Here is a 20861-nt window from a genome sequence, read left to right as displayed (position 1 = left end):
TATTCCCAAATCAAAATGGCTCCTGATGTAGAATGAGGACACTTCAGGTATCTGGTAGTTTGGGACATGTACTGGGTAGGAATGTTTTTTTTCTGAACTTGAAGCTTGCCTGTATTCTTTGAGTCATAAGTTAAATTCCGTGTGGGCAAGATTTATGATTCCTAAGGGTCTTATTTGACAACTGAAGCCTCTGTGTAACACAGGAGTAAATTAGAGTCTCTTTCTACCATGTGTCCTAACCCATGCTCCCAACACGTCTGCCGTGAATCTTACGTTCATGATCCTCTTTCTAATGTTTGCAATTTAATGCATGTGCATAGGCATGCACTCATATCTTATTCCATGCATGAGTACCATATATTTGACTGTTTTTGAGCTTTATAAAAATAACAGCATGCATATTCTTCTGCAACTTGCACCTTTTGATTGGTACTGTATTTGAGATTTACCCAATTCTTCCATGTTTACATATATAAATGTAGTTCATTTCCTCTCTTTGCATATTATCCCATTATATGAATATATTTTATATATATTTATATTTATTTATATATATTTATAGATATTATATATTATATAATTCATTAATTCTTCTAGAGATGTCACTGTGTTTCTTTTAGATTTAAATATCTAATTACTGTTCTATCTCTTCATTTCCAGATATATTTTTCTTGACTTAGTGCAATGGTTGGGGCATCTAGTTCCACAATGAACAGAAATGGTGATAATGTGCATCTTTATCTTGTTCTTGATCTAAAAGGAAGGGCTTTGGGGCACCTGGGTGGCTCAGTCAGTTGGGCATCTGCCTTCAGCTTGAGTCATGGTCCCAGGGTCCTGGGATCGAGCCCTGCATCGGGCTCCTTGCTCAGCAGAGAGCATGCTTCTCCCTCTCCCTCTGCCTGCCACTCCCCCTGCCTATGTTCTCTCTCTCAAATAAATAAAATCTTAAGAAAAACAAATAAATAAAAAGTAAAAGGAAGGGCTTTTCATGTTTTACTCTTATGCATCCATATACAAATAAAATTTCCATAATTTTCATTTTTAACAAATATCATATTAAGCCAATTTATTTAACCAACATGCTTAAATACATGTTAATTCTAAGCAAAGCCATGTAGTTTTAAATGGCATTTAATGAATGAGAACTTTTGAATCACATTTTTTTCTAATGGTAGCATACAACATATGTTGAATAGAATCAAAATCAAAATACATTTGAATTATTATTGGAACTCTGAAATTTTGTCTACCAATCCTGTTCAGTTTTGGTACAATTTATGTATAGAGACAGTACATTTTTTGATGTAACACAGCTACAGCTTTTATCCAAGATATTTTTCATTGCTCTGTTGTGAATCCTTGGAGGTTTATAGTTCACTGCTGGGGGAATGGAACATCAAGTTTCCAGGCAACTGGGATATATAGAGAACTAACTCAGCTTCTAGATGAGTCCTTTAGACATCACTGCAAGCATGGTGCCCAAGTTGTAAAAAATCACATTGTGTAGGTTTAAGGGAGAGGAAATAAATATTTCAGAGTTTTTCTCTTTGTGTTCATATGCTTCACAGGAAAATAAAAACAGTTTTACATGTCAATAAATGTCTTGAACTGGGGAAATCCACTGGTAACTCTAGCCACCTGTTGCGTGTCTTAAAACGTGTTCTAAGGAAAAGCCAGTTTAGTGGAAACAAGGAAATCATCTTCTCCAGGGTTATCCTTCATAAGTTTTTAAATGCATATGAAGACAAATTTACATCTGTATACCTGAAGCAAAGCATACAGCTTAAGAAAATTCCAGTTCCACAACTTTTTTGCCTGCTTACTTGAAGGCACTCTTGTTAATTTTCTCTCCTCTTCCTTCCACTGGGACTTAAGCGTGTTCATCTCCTGCTTCTTAGGATTTAATATACTGATTCCAATATAGGTGTAACAGAATTAATAGAATTAATATACCAATATACCATCTATTATTTATCATATAATTAATATAATTAAAAATCATAGAAGCTAAGTTGTATGACATGAAAAACTAGCCTTAGAAAAATCTATGGCTGGTTTAAAAAAAAAAACATCTTGAGTGTGTCAAAAGAGTCTAACATATTCTTACTACTTGTCTCCCAGAATCCCCACGGTGCTCTGAAACACTGCCAAGGGAATGGGTTCCTGTGGTGGGTTTCCTCACTATTTCCTTTTATACATATTACAAAACTCATAAAGCAGCACCACTAACGCAACTCTTTGCAACTGAAACTGGTTACAAACAGCAGCTTCTTTTAGGTAGTGTTTGAAATTTACAGTAATGGGGTAATCACAAAAGTCTGTCAGAAATTCATCTTAAATGGATAAATGTATCATTCCATGATAGCAAAGGATTAGCAGTGTAATAAAGAAAAAATAAATCCAGATTGTCAGGACCAAAAAATCCCCCTGTGACCTACTGAATCATTTATATCCATGAGGATTTTCAATTTCCCTGATTCTTTAGTAAATGTTAAGAAATAAAACAGCAAATGGTAAAGCTCCAACACTTTATACACAAACCACAAAATGTTAAGGTTCTTTAGCCTCTAACATTGGAAAATTCAAAATACAGTCTTAAGTGTAACTGTGGTCAGTCATGTCATTTCTTGATGTCTGTAAGATGCAGGCGCCTGACATTTCTCTGTATCCCAGGCTTTCTGCTATCAGTCAAAAAAAAAAAAAAAAAAAAAAGGTATGCTACAAGCACAAATAATGCTGTCTTCACTTTAGTGTGACAGGTCATTGGTGTAAACACAGACACGTTCTTGATTCAAAATCAGTCCAGAGAGGGTTATCGAAAAGGTGATCCAACAAGATTTATAATCTTTCTCCTATCCTATCCACTGTGGCTCTGTACATCTCTCTTTCCTATTTTAGTATAAGCTATAAAGTCCCAGAGGCAGTCATATTTGTTAAATTAGAACAAACTTACTTACATTTTAAAAAACTATTTAACATTTTTATTTATTTACTTTTTAAATTATCTCTACGCCCAACACGGGGCTTGAATTCAGGACGCTGAGATCAAGAGTCACATGCTCTACCAATGGAGCCAGCTAGGTACCCCTAAACTTACATTTCAAAGTAGCAATTATAAAAATGAAAACTGCTTTATAAATCCCCTTCTACTGGCATTTCCTTTCCTATCGCTTACTGTACTTAGTACATACAAATTCCTCTTAAGCATCCCTTAAGATGAAGCAAAATAAGTTCTAATCATTAGTTACAGGGGAAGGACACTTAAACACAAAAATGATTATGACTTCACTGTTGAAAGAACTGAAAGGTATTTTTTAGAGTATTAGAGCATTCATCTACACAAATTCCCATTTTCCAATTTACTTAATTTATTATTTCATTTTTAAATATAAGTTAAAAGACTTATAATACTGATAACTGAAAAAAATATAAAGGGATAAATTATGATTTTTCATTCCTATCCCTGGGTCCACCCCCTATTTATCCCTTCCCCTGTAATTTACCACTGCTAATAGTTTCTCAGTATCCATTCAACATTTCTTTATGAAGACACAAAAAAACATGAGTGTATTTATACCCTTGTCCTCAGAGTGCTAAGCAACTTGTCTAAGGACACTGAGACTTGTAAGTTTCCTAGCAGGATTCACACTTGGGCCATCTCATTTCAAAGCCCAGGTGTTTCAAGATAGCAATGTTACTGCTCCTAATCACTAGAGGGAGTTTTGGGGGGTTTTGAGTTTTCTTTTCCTGTTGAGAATTTTTTAAGTGACCTTAGTCTTTTTCTTGTTGAATTATAGAAATTATGGAAATCTTCCCATTTATGCAGGCATATCAGCGGCATCTAGCACCATGGTTATTAAATTACAGAACAGAGGCTATTTTCTGATCTTCAGAGTTACAGTTTTTCTTCCTCTGGCATGATTTTTGGGAGATCCATTCTCAAATATTTCTCTCTCAAGGCCCTGTGCGTGTGCATCTCCAGGGGTGGTTGATGCACCCCAGGACCCCGCCCCACTGTGTATCACCTTCATGCTGCCGGGGCTTACCGTTCCTTTGCTGATGATAAAGAAGGTGTCCCCTCTTGCACCTTGTCTGATGATATATTCCCCATTCTCATAGTGAGTCTGAAAAATAGAAACAGCAACAGAAAAAAAAAAAAACATTAAGGAGTAATATAACAAAAGCTCAATCTCTTCAAGTATCAGCCCTGCAGGGATGCATTCATCCTGATGGAGTTTTACCCAAGCCCAGAATCCATTATGATTTAAGAATGAGTAATAGTCAATGAACGGAATAATTAGAGAAATCATTTTTATCGCACTCATGTTTAAAACTATTTTGTTACTGCCATTTTTTCTGGACGATTATAATCAGATCTTTACTGATTCATTTTAATAGTTGGGTAAAAATATTCATTTCTCCCATCAACTGAGCATGAACTAAAACAGCAGAGCTGCTAATTAAACTAGCCTTTTCATAATATTTTGTCATTTTCATTTTGTTTCAGTATTATTTTTTTTAAGGTTTTATTTATTTATTTGAGAGAAAGAATGAGAGAGAGAGAGAGAGAGAGCATGAGAGGGGGAGGGTCAGAGGGAGAAGCAGACCCCCCGCTGAGCAGGAAACCCGATGTGGGACTCGATCCCGGGACTCCAGGATCATGACCTGAGCCGAAGGCAGTCGCTTAACCAACTGAGCCACCCAGGTGCCCTTGTTTCAGTATTCTTGTAATGATTGATAGGCTTTTTTTTTTTTCTTGAGAAATTATTGTGGTGTCTCAAGATCTTCATTTTGAAACCAGGATGATTTTTGGTGTGGGTTAGATGGCCCTAGTTACTTATTAAGGCACAGCTTCATGCTTTAACGCTCTTGTTTCAGCAATTTAGATTTGGCCCTGTCAGACGGAATGTCTTCATTTTATGGACTGAATTCTGGTCCAGCATCTGCGAGCTCATCAACTAGCAAATGAGAAGCAAGGTAAGGTTGCAAGAGGATGATCATAGTCAGTGCTAGGATGTGGACACAGTCACTAGGTCCATTCCCAGGGTAAAGATTACTTCTGCAATGAAGAAAAGTAATTTCTATAAGGCGACGTAGGAAAAAAAGTATATTGCTGGGTCAGGAGATATAACAGGAAAAACGAGATTGTGCCATCTGGCCACATTCTCTGCAGCTTAGCAAGGGAACCATTTTTGGGGATAGAAAACATTACTTTACACACTCCTTAGGAAACAGATTTCATGGTTTGCATGTGGCAGTTACAAGGCTAACAGCTGTGATTTGTCCTTATACTTCAATACCATGTTCCTTAATACTGTTGTCAATGCCTTAATACTGTTGTCTATTCACTGTTGACATTGCCTTTTGCTAGCACTTGACATTGAGAACAACCATCCCCTTCTTTGCATATCTGGAAAATTAACATACTACCTAATCTTACCTTTTTTTAATTTATAACAAGTTTTAAAAATAGGATTATAGAATGCATATTCTTCAATGGACTTATTTCACTTAACAAGATACCCGTGCTCCCCTGTCACTTCTTGCTATTTGGGAAAGGAAAGATCTTTAGTACATGCAGGTGTGAAAAGCAACGATCACAAGAGTCTTCTTTCCTGTATCAGTTCCACAAACATCTCTGTGTGCCTCTGAGTCAGGCCTGGCTGTAGGCACTGATGAAACAAAGACGAGATACAAAAATCTCAAAGTCGTACCATCCACTGGATCTTTCTCCGAGGGTGGCAATGGTAGATAGCCACACCGTCCAATATAGCAGCCTCTAGCCACATGTGGCTACTGAACAGTAAAATGTGGCCAGTGTGATTAAGACACCGCACATTTAGCTCATGGCCAGTAGCTACTGTATTACCATAGGTAGTAATACGGCAGACAAGGGAGGACTTGAGGGTGGGATGTCCCATTCCCAGAGCACACACCAGCAGAGGCGAGGTGAGCATGGGCCATAGTAGGGTAGGGGGGCAGGCTGGAGCATCTTTCCCCACTTTTCATGAATGGAGCTCCATTAGTAAAATTCAGGACCTCTCTCTTCCCTTCCCCACTCTGTACACCAGAGGAGGTGGTGTGGCTTACTTGACTGGTGCATTTGGAAGCCATCAGCTAGGTATGGTCACCTTAGCCCCTAGTCTCTGTTGTGGGGGTGAGCTCCCCACAGAGGCAGACATTCTCTGTGGCTTCTGCAGGGGAAGCAGAATGAAGCTGCCTCTGCTGGGCCTTTGCCCCAGGGCAAGTATGTCCACCCAAATACAGGCCCAGTTTGGGAAGGCTGTCTGGCTCTGACACCTAAGCCACATTCCCTAGCCTTGATTTTTTATCATTAGTAACAACAATATATTAGTTCCATTTACCTTAGTCTTTGTCATATTTCTCACTTGTTTCCTAATCCAAAACCTCTCAAAACCCCCCAAATAATCAAGTGTGCAAGCTATATTTTATGTTGGTAGGGCTTATGTACTGTCTGTTGTATTGTCTCACTCTTTCCCCAGGGCTTCCCCATGGAGGAGATTCTTAAGCCCCAACAGAAGTATGAGGAACAAGTTACAGGATGTTGAGCAGGAGAAAGCCTCTCCGAAAAAAAGAGAATTAGCAGCTTATTATGCCCACATAATAGCAGCAGAAATACTATTATTTTGGAAAAAGTAGAAAAATACAAATAAAAAACACCAAATGTGGAAGAATCCTGAGCTCATCTGAATGGCTCATTCTTCTTACTTATCTTCTTAAAAGCATATTCCTACCCAAAGATTGTCATTTCCTTTTAAAAAGCCAAAATTATTTGTACTATATTAAAAAGTATGAAGGTAAGGGTTTCTCAGGCACACCACCACTGACATTTTGATGCAGACAATTCTCTGCTGCGGGGAGCTGTCCTGGACATTCAGTTCAGCTGTAGGATATTTAGTGGCTTCCGTGGCCCCTACCCACTCAATGCCAGTAGCACTTCCAGTCCCAGTTGTGGCAACCGAAAGTGTCATAAGACATTGTCAATTAACCTGTTGGGGGCAAAACTGCTCCCAGCTGAGAATGTTTGCCCTAAATCTTTCGTGGTTTTCTGGACCTGAAATAGCAATTTATTATTTCTCTTGATACTGTGTGCTAGACGATTCTGACTTCCCACGGTGTCAGCTTGGATCAGTGAAAGGTCTAATGCCTCACTCTTGGGGTGAGCATTTGGTGCTGGTCTCACACCCTTGACTGTCAGCTTCTATGCTCCTCCACATGGGCCTCCCCCTGGGGCTGCCCAGTCTCCTCCATAGCAGGGTGGTCTGGGGGAGAGCCACCTTCTTACACGGCGGCTGGCTTCCAAGGGTGCAAAAGCAGAAGGTGCCAGGCTTTCCCAAGGCTCAGACTGTGCCCATGGGCATTGAAGCCCCACAGAGGATGCAAGGTACTAACAGCTACTGCTCTTTTCCTTCATGGACCTTGCCGCCTGCCTCCTTCCCTTGCATTATGTCTGTTCTCTTCACACGCCTTTTCCCGATGTTCCTTGAACACCCAGACTCATCTCAGGGCCTCTGCACAGGCTCTGCCCAGTGCCTGAGATGTCCCTGCACCCCAGAGAGCTCAGAAGGAGCTATCTCGGGACAGGAAGGTTCGCAGAGGGCTGAATGACAGGAGCGTGGGCATCAAGGAAGGCTGAAGGTAAAGCAGGATTATCAGATTCTGCTGAGAGCTGGGGCCATGGCTTCTGAGAAGGAAGGATCCACTGCCAACCCCAGCCTAGTTCAGAGAGAGCCTGACCTCTCTCTTCTCTATCCTTGGGTATCTCACTGGGGCTCCCCATTGGCTGAGTTCAGCTGAAAGGGGACAGGGGAGTCCTCCCATTCAGGTCAGCCTCTGGACAGAAAGAAGGACCCAGGAAAAGTGAAAAGCAGGCCTTGGGGCAGGTGGACTGCATCAGCTCCATGGTTAACAGATCATTCACTCACTTCTCAATCATCTCCTCCACTAGAATGTCAGCTCCACGAAGAAATTTTTATGTTCCCTGTTGTTCCCCTGCACTGAGAAGAGCACCTGGGTGTTCTCCTAAACACTCATCAAGTAAATGGCTTACATGGTAAAGGACATTGAGTGCCCCACAGAGCAAGGGCCCTCTGCAGGTTTGCCCTCAGGAGATGGGTTCACTGCTCCAGGTATCACAACGGGGTCAGAGGCAGAGAAAGCAGTCTCTCATCTTACACCACCTTCTGGGGAAGGAGTGCCCAAAGCCCTGGCAACTGTCCCCATAGGTCTCCTTTGAGTCACGTGTCCTGAATGCCTGGCAAGACGAATTTGGAATGCTCCAAATGGTTTTCGTTTCTCAAAATCACTCCACGGTGCCAGCAAGAAAACTGCTCAAAGGAAATCAAACCTCTAGCAGTGGGAAAATGGGAAGAAAGGACTGCAGAGGAACCCAAGAGCGTATCTACTTCATGGACCGACCCAAGAGTCTCCAAAGGGTCAGGACCTAGATGGGGGTGGGTGTGGAAGAAGGGCGGATAAAAGTGGGGTGCTAGACTGTGGAAAGGGAAGACTCAAGTCATGCTAGAGGTCTTTACAGTCCCACTGAGCTGTGGGAAAGTAGAGGGAGGCAGCCTTCCGGGAGACCATCTAGAGCAAGTAGGAAGAGATTCAGGGTTTCAGTGGGCACCTCAGGGTCAGGAGGCACAGCTTTGAGGTGGACTTGTGGGCAGGATGTCCCATTCCCAGAGCACACACCAGCAGAGGCGAGGTGAGCATGGGCCAAGCCATTGCGCAAGAGACGGAAGGTGGTGTCCAAGGAGGCCCAAGGGGGAACTTTAGGGCATCTTCCAGCCTTGAGATGCCATGATTCTCTGACAGGCTGTATTTCCCAAACATGGCCACCAGAGAGTTTCACTCCACAAGCTCTCCTGCACGGTGACTTGGCCATTCTCCCAATAAGAGCTGGAGTCTACCTTCCCTCCCCTTGAAACCAGGGGCCTCAGCAGCTCTTCTGTGACAATAGCCGGCTTGGAAGTGATCTGCATGACTTCCGAAGTCATCTTAGAAAAGGCCTTCTAGGGGTGCCTGGGTGGCTCAGTTGTTAAGCGTCTGCCTTTGGCTCAGGTCATGATCCCAGGGTCCTGGGATCAAGCCCGTCATCGGGCTCCCTGCTCTGGGGGAAGCCTGCTTCTCCCTTTCCCACTCCCCCTGCTTGTGTTCCCTCTCTCTCTGTCTCTGTCAAATAAATAAAATCTTAAAAAAAAAAAAAAAAAAGAAAGAAAGAAAAGAAAAGGCCTTCCAGCTTCTACTGGTTCTCAGGAGTCTCCGTCCTGGAACCCAGCAGCACGCTTGAGAAGCCTGAGCTGCACCTGGGGGTGACGTGCAAGGGACTCGGCTGATGGAGCCACCCACACGCAATCTGAGTCACCTCAATCACTGCAGTCAGCAGGGAGACAACTGAGTGCAGGACACTCCCAACTGGGTCGAGTCTCAGCATTTAATTGTCCCCATTTGAAGTCCCAAATGTCAGGGAGCAGAGATGAGCCATCCCTACTGTGTCTGAATTCCTAACCCACAGAGCATAATAAACACAATAAAATGGTTCTTATCTTAGGCAGCTGTGTTTTGGGGTGGTTTGCAACACAGCAACTCATCACCCAAACCAGACCCCTTGGGGGCTGCACCCCACCTGCTCCTGGCAGCTCTGGCCCTGGGAGGTCCTGGAGTTCAGAGCCTGCCATCGGCTTCCTCCCCACTCTTAAGGTCTTATCAGAGAGAGGAAGGGAGAGTCCAGGACAGAGCCCAGCCAGTTTTCAATCCCTCGCACAGTGGGCAAAGCACGCTCATGGTCCTTATCTTGTGGCAATTTCACAATAACCCTAGGAGGGCTTCCATTAGGGAAGCTGAAGCAAACAGCTTAAATGACTGGCCCAAGGTCCCACCACTAATAAGAGGTACAAGGAGCTGGTGTGAAGGATGGGCTGGTCCCTCCTACCTCCCCCGTCCCCACCTCCTCCACCCCCACCTGTGGCTGGGCAATTTGGTGTGGGCAATAACCGTCTTTTTTTAGGTTGCAAAGAAGAGATGTATCCAAGTCACCTTCAGTGTCAAACAAAAAGATGGGTCGCAACTCCCCCCGTTGTAAGCCACAGGAAATCCAACTGTAACTGGCAAAATGGGAAGGTACTGAGTCACAAAACGGCATAGTCCAAAGTCAGTGGTGTTCAAAATAGCTGAATCCAGGAGTCACATCATGGCCCTAGACAAGTCTCCTCCTTCCCTTGCAGCTCTGTCTGCCTCGTGTAGCTTCCCATGAGGGCCTGGGGTGTGCCCCACGGCAGTGAGCACCCCTGTTCCCCATGCTCCAGACCAGCGGGCTCTTGCAGACCCATCAGACCCCATCCCAGAGATTAGACACTTTGACAGGAACATCTCGAGTCTATGTAATTGGGGGAAATTGTCTAATGACCCTCTTAATATCACTGACTTGTTAACTTGACACCCACAACTGTCCTATCAGTTATTCTAGGTTATCTGCACGGGCATTGGCTGTACGTTTTTCCAGGCTGTGTAAGCTCCTAGAACTCAGAGTACAGAGAAGAGCCGAGGGGACAGTGGCCAGAGGTGGTGCAGGTTTGTAAAAGCTGATGTCCATGGTGTTGTCAAACCAGGACTCCTGACTGCCATCCCGAAAGGTTCAGTTGCACCCGAGGGGAAGATGATCGTACGTGCTGATGCTTCGAGTGTCTAATTATGTTCATCAAATGCAGGCAGTTTCATTGTTTTTTGAAGGTCACTTGGCAGCTCTGCCATTTTCTTATTTCAAATTAAATCATAGAAAAATACAACATTTAGAATGAGCGGAAACCTGAGCAATTAGGCAGATTGCTTTAAAGGTTTCCATAGTCATTAGGAGAAAAGCCAAACTCCTTAATGCTGCCTGCAAGACCATATACGGTCTGCTCAGTGTCTCCCTTTCCAACCTCTTCTCACTCCTGCTCACTTTGCCCTCCAGCCACACTGGATGACCCACCCCTTGGGTCCGTTTCTCATCCGTGCCATGCTCCCTTCCTCCCGCCTGGCGCAAGCACCCCTGCTGCACCCCACTGCTTCTCGCCTCCTTATGGCCTACTTCTCTCTCCCATCCTAGCTTTCCCCGAACACACTGGCTACACCAGCTCTCCCATTCTGTGATTTTACAAAGCTGCACAACTTTATTGCATTGCTCTTTGCTGAGCTTGTGGGTACTTACTTGTAGGATTGGGTTTTTTTTTTTTTTTTAATTTTTTATTTATTCATTTGAGAGAGAGAGAGCACGAGAGCACGAGCAGGGGGGAAGGGCAGAGGGAGAAGCAGGCTCCCTGCTGAGCAGGGAGCCCGACGTAGGACTCGATCCTAGGACCCCAGGATCATGACCTGAGCAGAAGGCAGATGCACAACCAACTGAGCCAGGCAGGCATCCATAGGATTGTTTTTAATAATGTTTTCCACCAGATTTTAAATGTGCCCGAAGCAAGGATTGTGTCTGGTTTTGTTCACCTTGTAACATCCTCAGTGTCTAAGACAACGCTGGAGATAGAATAAGGACTTGAAAACAGTAATTACAGGAATGAAGCAGCCCTCCTTAATCCCCAGCTTGCTAGCACCGCCCATCGTCAATCCATTAGAAAGGTCTCTACCTTCGATACCCGTGCCAAGCCCAGCGGTCTCTCACTGGTTCCACAGTTGACGCCCTAGTCCAAGCCAGAACCGCACCTCGGACTTCTGTAATGTCCTCCATCTGGCTTCCCTGCTTCAGCCCTTGCCCCTCACCACACCTCACCCCACTCCATCAGTTCTCTCTGCAACCAAAGTGGCCTTGCAAATAGCGTATTAACTGAAATCACTCTACAGCTGAAAACCCTCCAGTGGCTTCTTGTTGCTGTTAAAATCATAAACTACTTACGATGGTCTATAAAGTTCCCTGCATCCCGGCTCCCACCTCGTCCTCATCCATTCCCACATCTCGCCCACACAGGTTCAGTTTCAAAATCGCTGGCTTTTCTCCCCGTGCCTTGTTCTCACCAGACCGGACCCATCCCCAGAGCTCTGCATTCAGGACAGCCTGTCTAGGACACTCTCCTCGAGGTCCCTGTCATGGTCTTGTTCTTATCATTGCGTCTCAACAAGGCCTTTCCAGACCACTCTGAGCATGTGCCTCTACCTCACTCACTTTCTGCCCATTATCCCTGTTCTGTGTGCGGTTTCTCCGTGGCTGCCAAATTGCTGCTGGCCATTCTCCTGACCACGTGAGAACAATCACAGCGCCATTGAGCCCCCCGTGAGAAAGGCCTTCTTCCACACCTTCCAGATCGGAAACCATGTTTCTTTTGTGTTTGCTCCCTGGACTCTTCCCCCGTTATCTACCACTCAGAGGGTTTAGGAGATTTTATATTCTATCCATTGTTTCACTTAGAACAATGCCAAGCACAAAGGAGGAATACAATATAGAATCTAGATAAAGGACAGATTTGGTCCACACCCTTCTTTTTGAATGGGGGAGCAGAGTTATGAACCGCAGAGCAGAGAGCTGGACAGAGAAAGAGAAGTGACAGCATATCTACATGGAAACAGTCTATCGCACCCAAGGCAGTAACTGCTGAGTTAGGAAAAGCCAGTCTTCTCCTTGCTACTGGAAAGAAGGGGTATAGCTTTGGTTGTTAATCTGTAGGTCTCTGGATTCTCAGAATTCAACACTAATATGTAAAGGTCCAGTTAGACTTTTTAAAACCCTCCATATACTTGCTGACTCTCAGCAGGAGGCTCAGTGTGACACTAGAGGTGGCATCTGGAGGACTTGGGAGGTGCCCCCTGCGAATCTGCATGACTCCTCTCTACTTTTCAGATCAGACCCCATTACTGATACCAAAGACGCTGTGTTTTAGCTGCTGGTTTTATCTTCAGGCCCACTGTGACACGTAATCTGTAACTGAATCTCCATTATTAGGAACTAATACACAATGTACCATCCTGAAGTAAATTCTCAGCTGAGTTATTTCAGTCAGAGATTACGTCAATTTTGTCCCTTTATACATGAGTTTAAGATTGGAGTTATCCTTCAGTCTTTATTAGAGCACGGAACATCTATTAACTGACACTGTCCTAACGATTAAGGCGCAGGTAACAGAGACCACTATGATAATTGTTATTGATTAGAAAAATAGCAACAGCAAGCAGGAACCACCTTCATGTGCCTGGATGCATCTAATAAAGCCTTTGAACAGGGAATGACACCTGGAAAATTAGTGAGTTAAGAACAGTAGGAGTCTTGAGTCATGATTCCTTCCTCATTTGTTCAGAGCATAGTTTTATCTTAGAGGAAGAGTAGGACATCAGGTAGAAGAACAACCTTCTTGGAAATACTGGTATCTGCCTTTCTGGATCCTCAGCCAGCCACATCCTCAAAGGAAATTCTTCCCTCTCCTTGATACCTCAGATTTACTTCAAAGACAAGAGCTCTTAATGGAGAATACAATCACCATACAGCTTGATCCGTCAAAAAACATGCCAGTGAGGCAGGCAACAGACAAGGTATTTCTTGGTCCCAGACTTCTCTATTTGGCAGAACTCTGTCCATTAGAGATGTCTGGACTGAGATTACCTATGCTGACAAGAAAGACTGACAGCTAGTCATTATAAGAACATATAACTTTCCACATTGCAAACCACCAGCAATCAAGGATAGCGATCTGAAGTCTTCGGTGGAATCTGCTGGGGAGGAAATGATCACATCTGTCAACCAGAATTTTCTGCTTCTCTTCCCCCATCCATGGTCACCGTGGATTTCATCGCAGAATGAGTGCTCTACTAACAACGGACAGTATGTGCACTCCAGGTAGGTTTTCATAAATTGGCATTTTCTTCTCTCAGATCAGTCATTATCAAGGGGGTATGTTCTTTTATGAAGCATTTTCTCAGATAATATTTAACCCCACTAAGACTACAATTTTTGCTGACTCTCCTTCCTACCTCTAAAGGAAAATTAACTTTTCCTCACACCACCATTTACAAATTAACCAGAACACCAAAAGAACAAATAGAAGCCTGGAACACTTTTTTTAACAGCTTCCCTTCACACCATCACCACTGTCCTGTCCCCACCAAATGGACATCTGGGATAATCATCTCTCTATTATAGAGTCTTTCTATTTCAATGCCATGCCTTGCCTTCTACTTAGGATGCCCCTTATTTATAACCAGTACTTTTTACATGTCTCAGGCTGGACAACAATTTGGCTCCAAGGCTGCTCAAACGAAGCCATGAAATCCTCCTGCACCAAGTCTGAACTCCAGGTCCACATGAAAGACATGCCCTTGTTAGGAGTTTGGTCATTCACTAATTTCAACCAGTATCATTTATTTGTGCTTTCTATGAATGAGACATTGCACTTGGCACCGAAGCTACAGAGATACCCAAGACACAGTCCCTCAGTCAGGACGCAGCATGTGGTTCAAGAGGTCCTCACCCCAACCCCCAGCACCGTCATCACACTGAGGTGGAGAACGGCAGTATGAAAGGAGTGTTCTTGAGGGGATGACTCAAAGGGCCCCCAGAGAACCCAAGTTTAGGCAGAAAATGTGGCCTTTTCATTAATACAATAGCTCAGACTTCTAGATAGACAGCCTGCCTAGCACTGCCCCTCAAGGCCCCACACCAGCCTAGCTTACCAAGACATTTTAAGACACAAATAGCTGGGTGATGAGTCTGCCACTTCCACTGCTGAGGACCTGTGTCTACCCAGCTGTCCCTTGGCACATTCCTCCATGTCCTTGATGAAACATTCTTCAGTGGCCTGTGACACTGTTTATCAAAGTCCTCCACCTTGAACTTTGCCTTAGGGTCATGTGATACATTCCAGCTCCCAGGAGCTTAGGCTCTGTCCTTACTACCTGACTCATTACATTTCCATTTGCCTTGATGGTGCTATGAAGATTCTGTCTCTACTGAGGCACCCAATGTACTTGAAACCCAAGGACTGATGTATACGTTAGCTGGATGTATACATTAGCTGGATGTATACGTTAGCTGGACCACACTGGATTAGAGAAACATTGTGGGAACAGAATATCAAGCAGCCCTGTGTGTAGTCCTGACCAGCTCCATATGGTCAGATCCCGAGGACATCTTGGCTTGTAAATCATCCTTGCCTTAACAACGTACTGGGGCAGATTTTTACTAGCTTTGGCCCTGATGAAAAGGATAGGTATAAAATCCCCGGGGCCAGAAGTCCTGGGACAGTATAAACTTATCTTAGAAAATTAATTCATGGGCACCTCGGTGGCTCAGTCCGTTAAGCATCTGCCTAAGGCTCAGGTCATGATCCTGGGGTCCTGGGATCGAGCCCTGCATCGGGCTCCTTGCACTGCAGGGAGCCTGCTTCTCCCTCTCCCTCTGCCTGCCACTCTCCCTGCTTGTGCTCTCTCTCTGTGTGTCAAATAAGGAAATAAAATTTAAAAAAAAATTAATTCATGACTTATACAGGGATATATCAAGACAATAGGCTTCCTGAAAGTCAGAATTAAGATCCCCTGCAGAGCAGTGGGCCCAGATGTAGCTTTTTAAAAGAACTGACAAGACTGTCACCATGATGAACAGGAACTCCTGGCAGCTTTGTGTCTTCGTGGAGTCCAAGGGACCAAGGAAAGCCATTCCTCCATTGGCTGTGTGCCCCTTGCTCAATGCAATCCATTAAACAAGTCATGAAATTCTGTTAGTGGATTATAAGCAGCAATTTTTTTAAATGGAATAGAACAAAACTGTCCAAGACATCAAGAGAAAGTGAAGGTAGCATGATTTATACAAGTTTTACATGTGTGTGTGCAAATGAATACTTAGGTGCGTACTAGGCCCCAATGTAAATGCGTTCTTAACCACCCAGATGCCACCCTGATAAAATGGTACTCTTAGTTCTTTACAAAAGCCGTAACATCCTCAGAACAGGGAGGCATCTTCGCTGCTGCATGAAATCACCTTTAGGAATTCCATTATCATCAATAAAGACACTAGTGTTGAATTGGCTGTTTAGTTGTTTCACTTCAGTAAAAGTGCATAGAAATTGAAAGTATGGGATTATCTTTGAAAGGACCTATCATCTACACTGTAGGAAATGGCACTTGTTTGCCGTTCATCCCTCTGTTTTCTCTGACTCCCCAGTCCCTTCCCCTCCACCCACCCCCTCCTGCGTCTGCAATCTGACAAAAGGCAACCATTTCCATGTATATTTTTGCATATCCAAGTACCCAAGTTTCCGCCCTAACATTTAGCATTTCCCATAATACAATAAAACCACATAGGTTTTTGTTGCACTGATAGGGAATGCCGGTTTCCTTCTCTGAATCTCAAACGTTCTCGAGGTCTTCATGTCTTTGCTGGCCAGATCACATCATCCTCCGTTAAGCCTCTCGAATACCTCCAGACTTTATGAATCAAAGCTAGCTGTTGGCACAGCAGGGACCACCTGCCTGCCTGCCTCTCACCTTGAATCCCAGATGCAGGAGGGAAAATCGGAGCTCAAATTCCAAAAACGCTTGGGTTTTATCTGATGTTCAACTGAGCTCTTCAAGGACATCATTTTCCAAATGGATTTTCAATCTCTGTTTTTACCGTGAGAGATTTGTGATGTGGACATATCCGTCCGACGGAGTGACTAAGAGTGAGTGAAACCACGGCAGGCACACAAAATGCTAAAAAAAAATCTTCAAAAGGCACAGTTCATCTCCGCTCTACTCATTTCAGAACAGAATAAAACTGTTTATAGAGTAGACACGCAGGCCTTCCCATCCCACATAATTAAACTATAACTCAAATTTAACAATTTGATCTATAAAGGCAATTAGCAGTGGCAGAACTTGGAAATTGCTTGCCCTGACAGATTATGAAATGTGTCACAGAAAAGCATTCAATTTACTATCTCAGAGTCACTATCTGAAGTATAAACATGTTTTGAAGTTTCAAGGAGAATAAATACGGTACTCAAAAAGGAAAAATGCAATTTCTCATGAACCCTGTAAGAAAAGTAGTGGAGCGAGTCAGAAGTACATAGAATTCAGTCAACATTTCAAAAACTTCCTTAGTTTTTTAAAATAAACATTTTGAGAAGATACTATTCTGTTTAAAGGGCATCCTGAGTCATCGAGGACAGAAAGCAGTGAAACCCAAGATGATCTAGACTACCTGAGGGAAGAAAGACTCCTTTATATGCTGGAGGACACCCTTCTCACCTTGCGGATATTTTGTTTCTGTCTAGACGAGTTTGAGAAGGATCTTGCTCAGAGCTGGAGTCTCAGAACCATGTATGAGCCTGCCCCCTTTTCTATTCCACAATATGCCTCTAACTGGGAGAGAAAGGGAGAAAGATTTCTTCCAGAATGTGAAATTATTGTGTTTATTGGAACTAACACCAAAGTGATACACACAATATTTAATAACCAGTACTTGAAGGGCAATGTCCAATCAGAAAGGACGTGTGTTGGAGTAGGGCACTGGGAAACCTCCTGGACCATGGGGACGTTCAGGGGCCCCAGCAATAATCTGGGGCAGCGATGAGGGGGTTCCTGGCCAAAGCTCCGTACTGACTGGGGTGACAGTATTTCGTTGGGCTAACAACGTGTGCAAACCCACTGACCAGAAGCCCTGGAAACACTCTTCCATCTTCATATCCCCCACTAGCCCCTGCTGCACATGTATGTTAAAGTTTCTGGATTCAGAATGAACATCATTACTGGTGATGGTAGTTGTACTGATAGAATCAAGAAAACACAGTCACCAAATCTGCCTACAACCGGAAGGTAGATGGTTTCCTCGGCCAGAGATCCTGGCTGGGAACAGCCTAGTGGCAGTTGATGGGGTTTGGAAAAGGCTACCCCAAAATATGGCACCTTGAGTTCAATAGGACATATGGGATACTTTAGGCTGCAGGAGTCTGGGCAAACAGCAAAAGCAAGAAGGTCACCCTCACCTGTCACCTGAAACAGGTTACAAAATCCTCAGGTAAGAGGCGCCCTCCTCATACCTGAATGGAAGGAGAATCCTTATCTCTGAAGACAAAGGGATCCTGAGAAGAATCCTAACCAACAGGCCTTGCTACGTTTCTCCCAGTTTCCTATACTCACCTCCTCATCCTTGACCTATGCCCTGTCTCCACTCCTCATCAAACCTACCCTACAAATACTCAGTGCCTATGGTTTCCTTGGCCCTTCGTTTGCCTATGAAGGCTTCCATGTCAAGTAAGGTATATATTAAGGAGATTTCTATGTTTTTCTACTCTTTATCTGCCTTTGTTGGTTTAATTTTCAGACCCATCCAGGAACCCTAAGAGGGCTGAGGAAAACTTCTCCCTCCCCTCACATAACTAAAAACGTGTACAAACATAGCTGAGGAAAATACCACCATTAGGAGCAACGGGCTTGATGACATAACACAGACAAGGTTCACGAGAAACACATGTGAGCAATGCGTACATGCAAGTCAGAGATCACAGACTGGAGGGGGATGGGCTTTTTGGTCACCAGAGAGAAAGGTGTGTTGTTGTCCTTAGGTATATTTTATCAGCCTCGCCCACCTGAATGAATGATGCTTTTGGATGAGACCCTTTTCTCAGCTTTAAATAAAACAGGAAACCTTCTCATTAAAGTGTACCCTGCTCAGGTGTCTTGTCATCAGGAGGGATGGAGTCTGGATCCCAGATGTGTGTATTACAGTCACACATCTGGAGGAGACCCACACATCCCAGAAAGTACCAGATGGGCATTTGGGTCTATGTATTGGCATCAGGTGACATCAGTGTATTACACTACAAGTCAGAGTACTGGAAGTATGCTGAATACACATGGAAGATCTGGTTTCTTTTCCTGCCACAATCAAGTCCAGATGCTAAGTATGGTAGAATCTATCAAGGTAACGTTACCCTGACAACCATCCTTAGACCTTGATAAAGCTCCTGCCATCCTACTACCACCTTCAGCCCCCCACCCCCATGGGAGAGAGCACAGGATCTATGCAGACACCTACTACGACAAAGAAAGCCAGAACCATTGTCAGCCCAACATCTAGAGAGCTTTACCTCCTTCATAAAAGGGTGTCAAATTCAGCCAGTGTGGTGAGCATAGATTTGCAGAACCTGGTTTCTGTGGCAGCCCTGGTGGTTAAACAATTTGCATTTAAATAGAGCCACAGAGACTGAGGGTGCCTGCCACATGTTTATTTTCCTATTTTCAGCAATGGAGAAAAAAGGTTGTTTTTTGTTTTTTTAATAATCAGTTAAAATTCTACTAATTCTCCTGACCACAGTATGATTCAATATTTATAATACCTATAAAAACTTACTTTTATATTCCAATGTGAACTCACATCATAAAAACATAGTAGCTACTATTAATTCAAGGCTCACTACATGCTAGACATTATGCGAAGGATATCTCCATTAGGACAGCGACTCACTGAGGTCTTGTAATCTCCATTTTACTAGAACAAAATGGAAGCTTAGACAGAGTAATTTTTCCAAGATTACCCAGCAAGTAAACTTTAGAGGCAGACTCTGAACCCAAATTTGCTTTAGAAAACCTATGCTCACAGATGAGCCTCCTCCTAATCTTAGAGTCAATTATCTTTACTTGAAAGAAAAGAAAAAGAGAAAGAGAAAGAAAAGGAAAAAAAAAAAAGAAAGGGAAGAAAAAAGAAAAGAAAAAAAGACATGGCAGGGAAGGAAGGAAGGAAGGAAGGAAGGAAGGAAGGAAGGGAGGAGGGAGGGAGGGAGGGAAGGAAGGAAGGAAGGAAGGAAGGAAGGAAGGAAGGAGGGAGGGAGGGAGGGAGGGAGGGAGGGAGGGAGGGAAGGAAGGAAGGAAGGAAGGAAGGAAGGAAGGAAGGAAGGAAGGAAGGAATAATCCCAGGAAAACTATTCAGACAAAACCAAATTTGAAATCTTGCATTTTAATGCCATGTACTCAATTCTATCATTACAAACTGATTCCTATAACATTGTTGTCATTTTACCACTTTTGGGCTCAAAAACTTGAATAGCCTAACCTTCTCAATGGCATGACATTTCAGTTCCTTGTCATGGCATTTAAGGCTCTCTGGGATCTGGCACTGGTTTAAATAGCCCCTCCCTCCCCCTACACTCCAGCCAATCCAGCGCCAGATAGCTTTTCACTTGTATGCTTTGCATTTGCCATTCCCTCAGCCTGGAATGTTCTTCTGCTACTGTCTCTACTTAGAAACTCTGGTTCTCTACTAAGCCTTCCCTTGATTCTCTAAATAGAAAGCCCTTCTTGGGGAGCCTGAGTGGCGCAGTCTGTTGGGCATCAGACTCTTGGTTTGATCAGCTCACTGGTGATCTCAGGGTCGTGAGATTGAGCTCTGTGGTGGGATTCTCTCTCCTTTTCCCTCTGCCCCTCTGCTCCCCATGCTCTGTCTCCCTCTCTAAAATAAATAAAATCTTTAAAGAGAAAAAAAATCCTTCTTTACCATGGCACACTTTTTTTTTTAACAATTGCATCATCTAACTTTCCAACTTTTGTTCTCTGTTCTTATTTGTCAATTTATCTACCAAAATGAGAATAGAGCCCATATATTTTTTCTCTCTCATCTCCATCAACAGCCACCACAATGCCCTATGCTAAGAAGGGGCTCAACACAAGATGTCCATCAACAGATGAATGGATAAAGAAGATGTGGTACACACACACACACACACACACACAATGGAATATTATGCAGCCATCAAAAGGAATGAAATCTTGCCATTTGCAACAACATGGATGGAACTGGAGGGTGTTATGCTGAGCGAAATAAGTCAATCAGAGAAAGCCATGTATCATGACCTCACTGATATGAGGAATTCTTAATCTCAGGAAACAAACTG

The 20861-nt window shown here is 43.6% G+C and overlaps 1 protein-coding gene across 4 annotated transcripts in view; it reads right to left on the bottom strand.

Moving 5' to 3' along the window:
• PRKG1 (protein kinase cGMP-dependent 1) overlaps positions 1-20861 on the bottom strand; it is a 1253946-nt gene that overhangs the window by 234398 nt on the left and 998687 nt on the right. For all 4 annotated transcript variants that reach the window (XM_035008601.1, XM_035008600.1, XM_035008602.1 and 1 more), the window contains one exon: positions 4047-4124. In XM_035008601.1, the coding sequence (XP_034864492.1) occupies positions 4047-4124 (78 nt within the window). The remainder of the gene's footprint in view (positions 1-4046; positions 4125-20861) is intronic.

Source organism: Mirounga leonina, unplaced genomic scaffold, assembly GCF_011800145.1.
Source record: "Mirounga leonina isolate KUSES-001 unplaced genomic scaffold, KU_Mleo_1.0 Mir_152, whole genome shotgun sequence".
In the NCBI taxonomy this organism is placed as follows: Eukaryota; Metazoa; Chordata; class Mammalia; order Carnivora; family Phocidae; genus Mirounga; species Mirounga leonina.
Note: the sequence above shows the minus strand (reverse complement) of the source record. Positions and strands in the feature narration are given on the sequence as shown.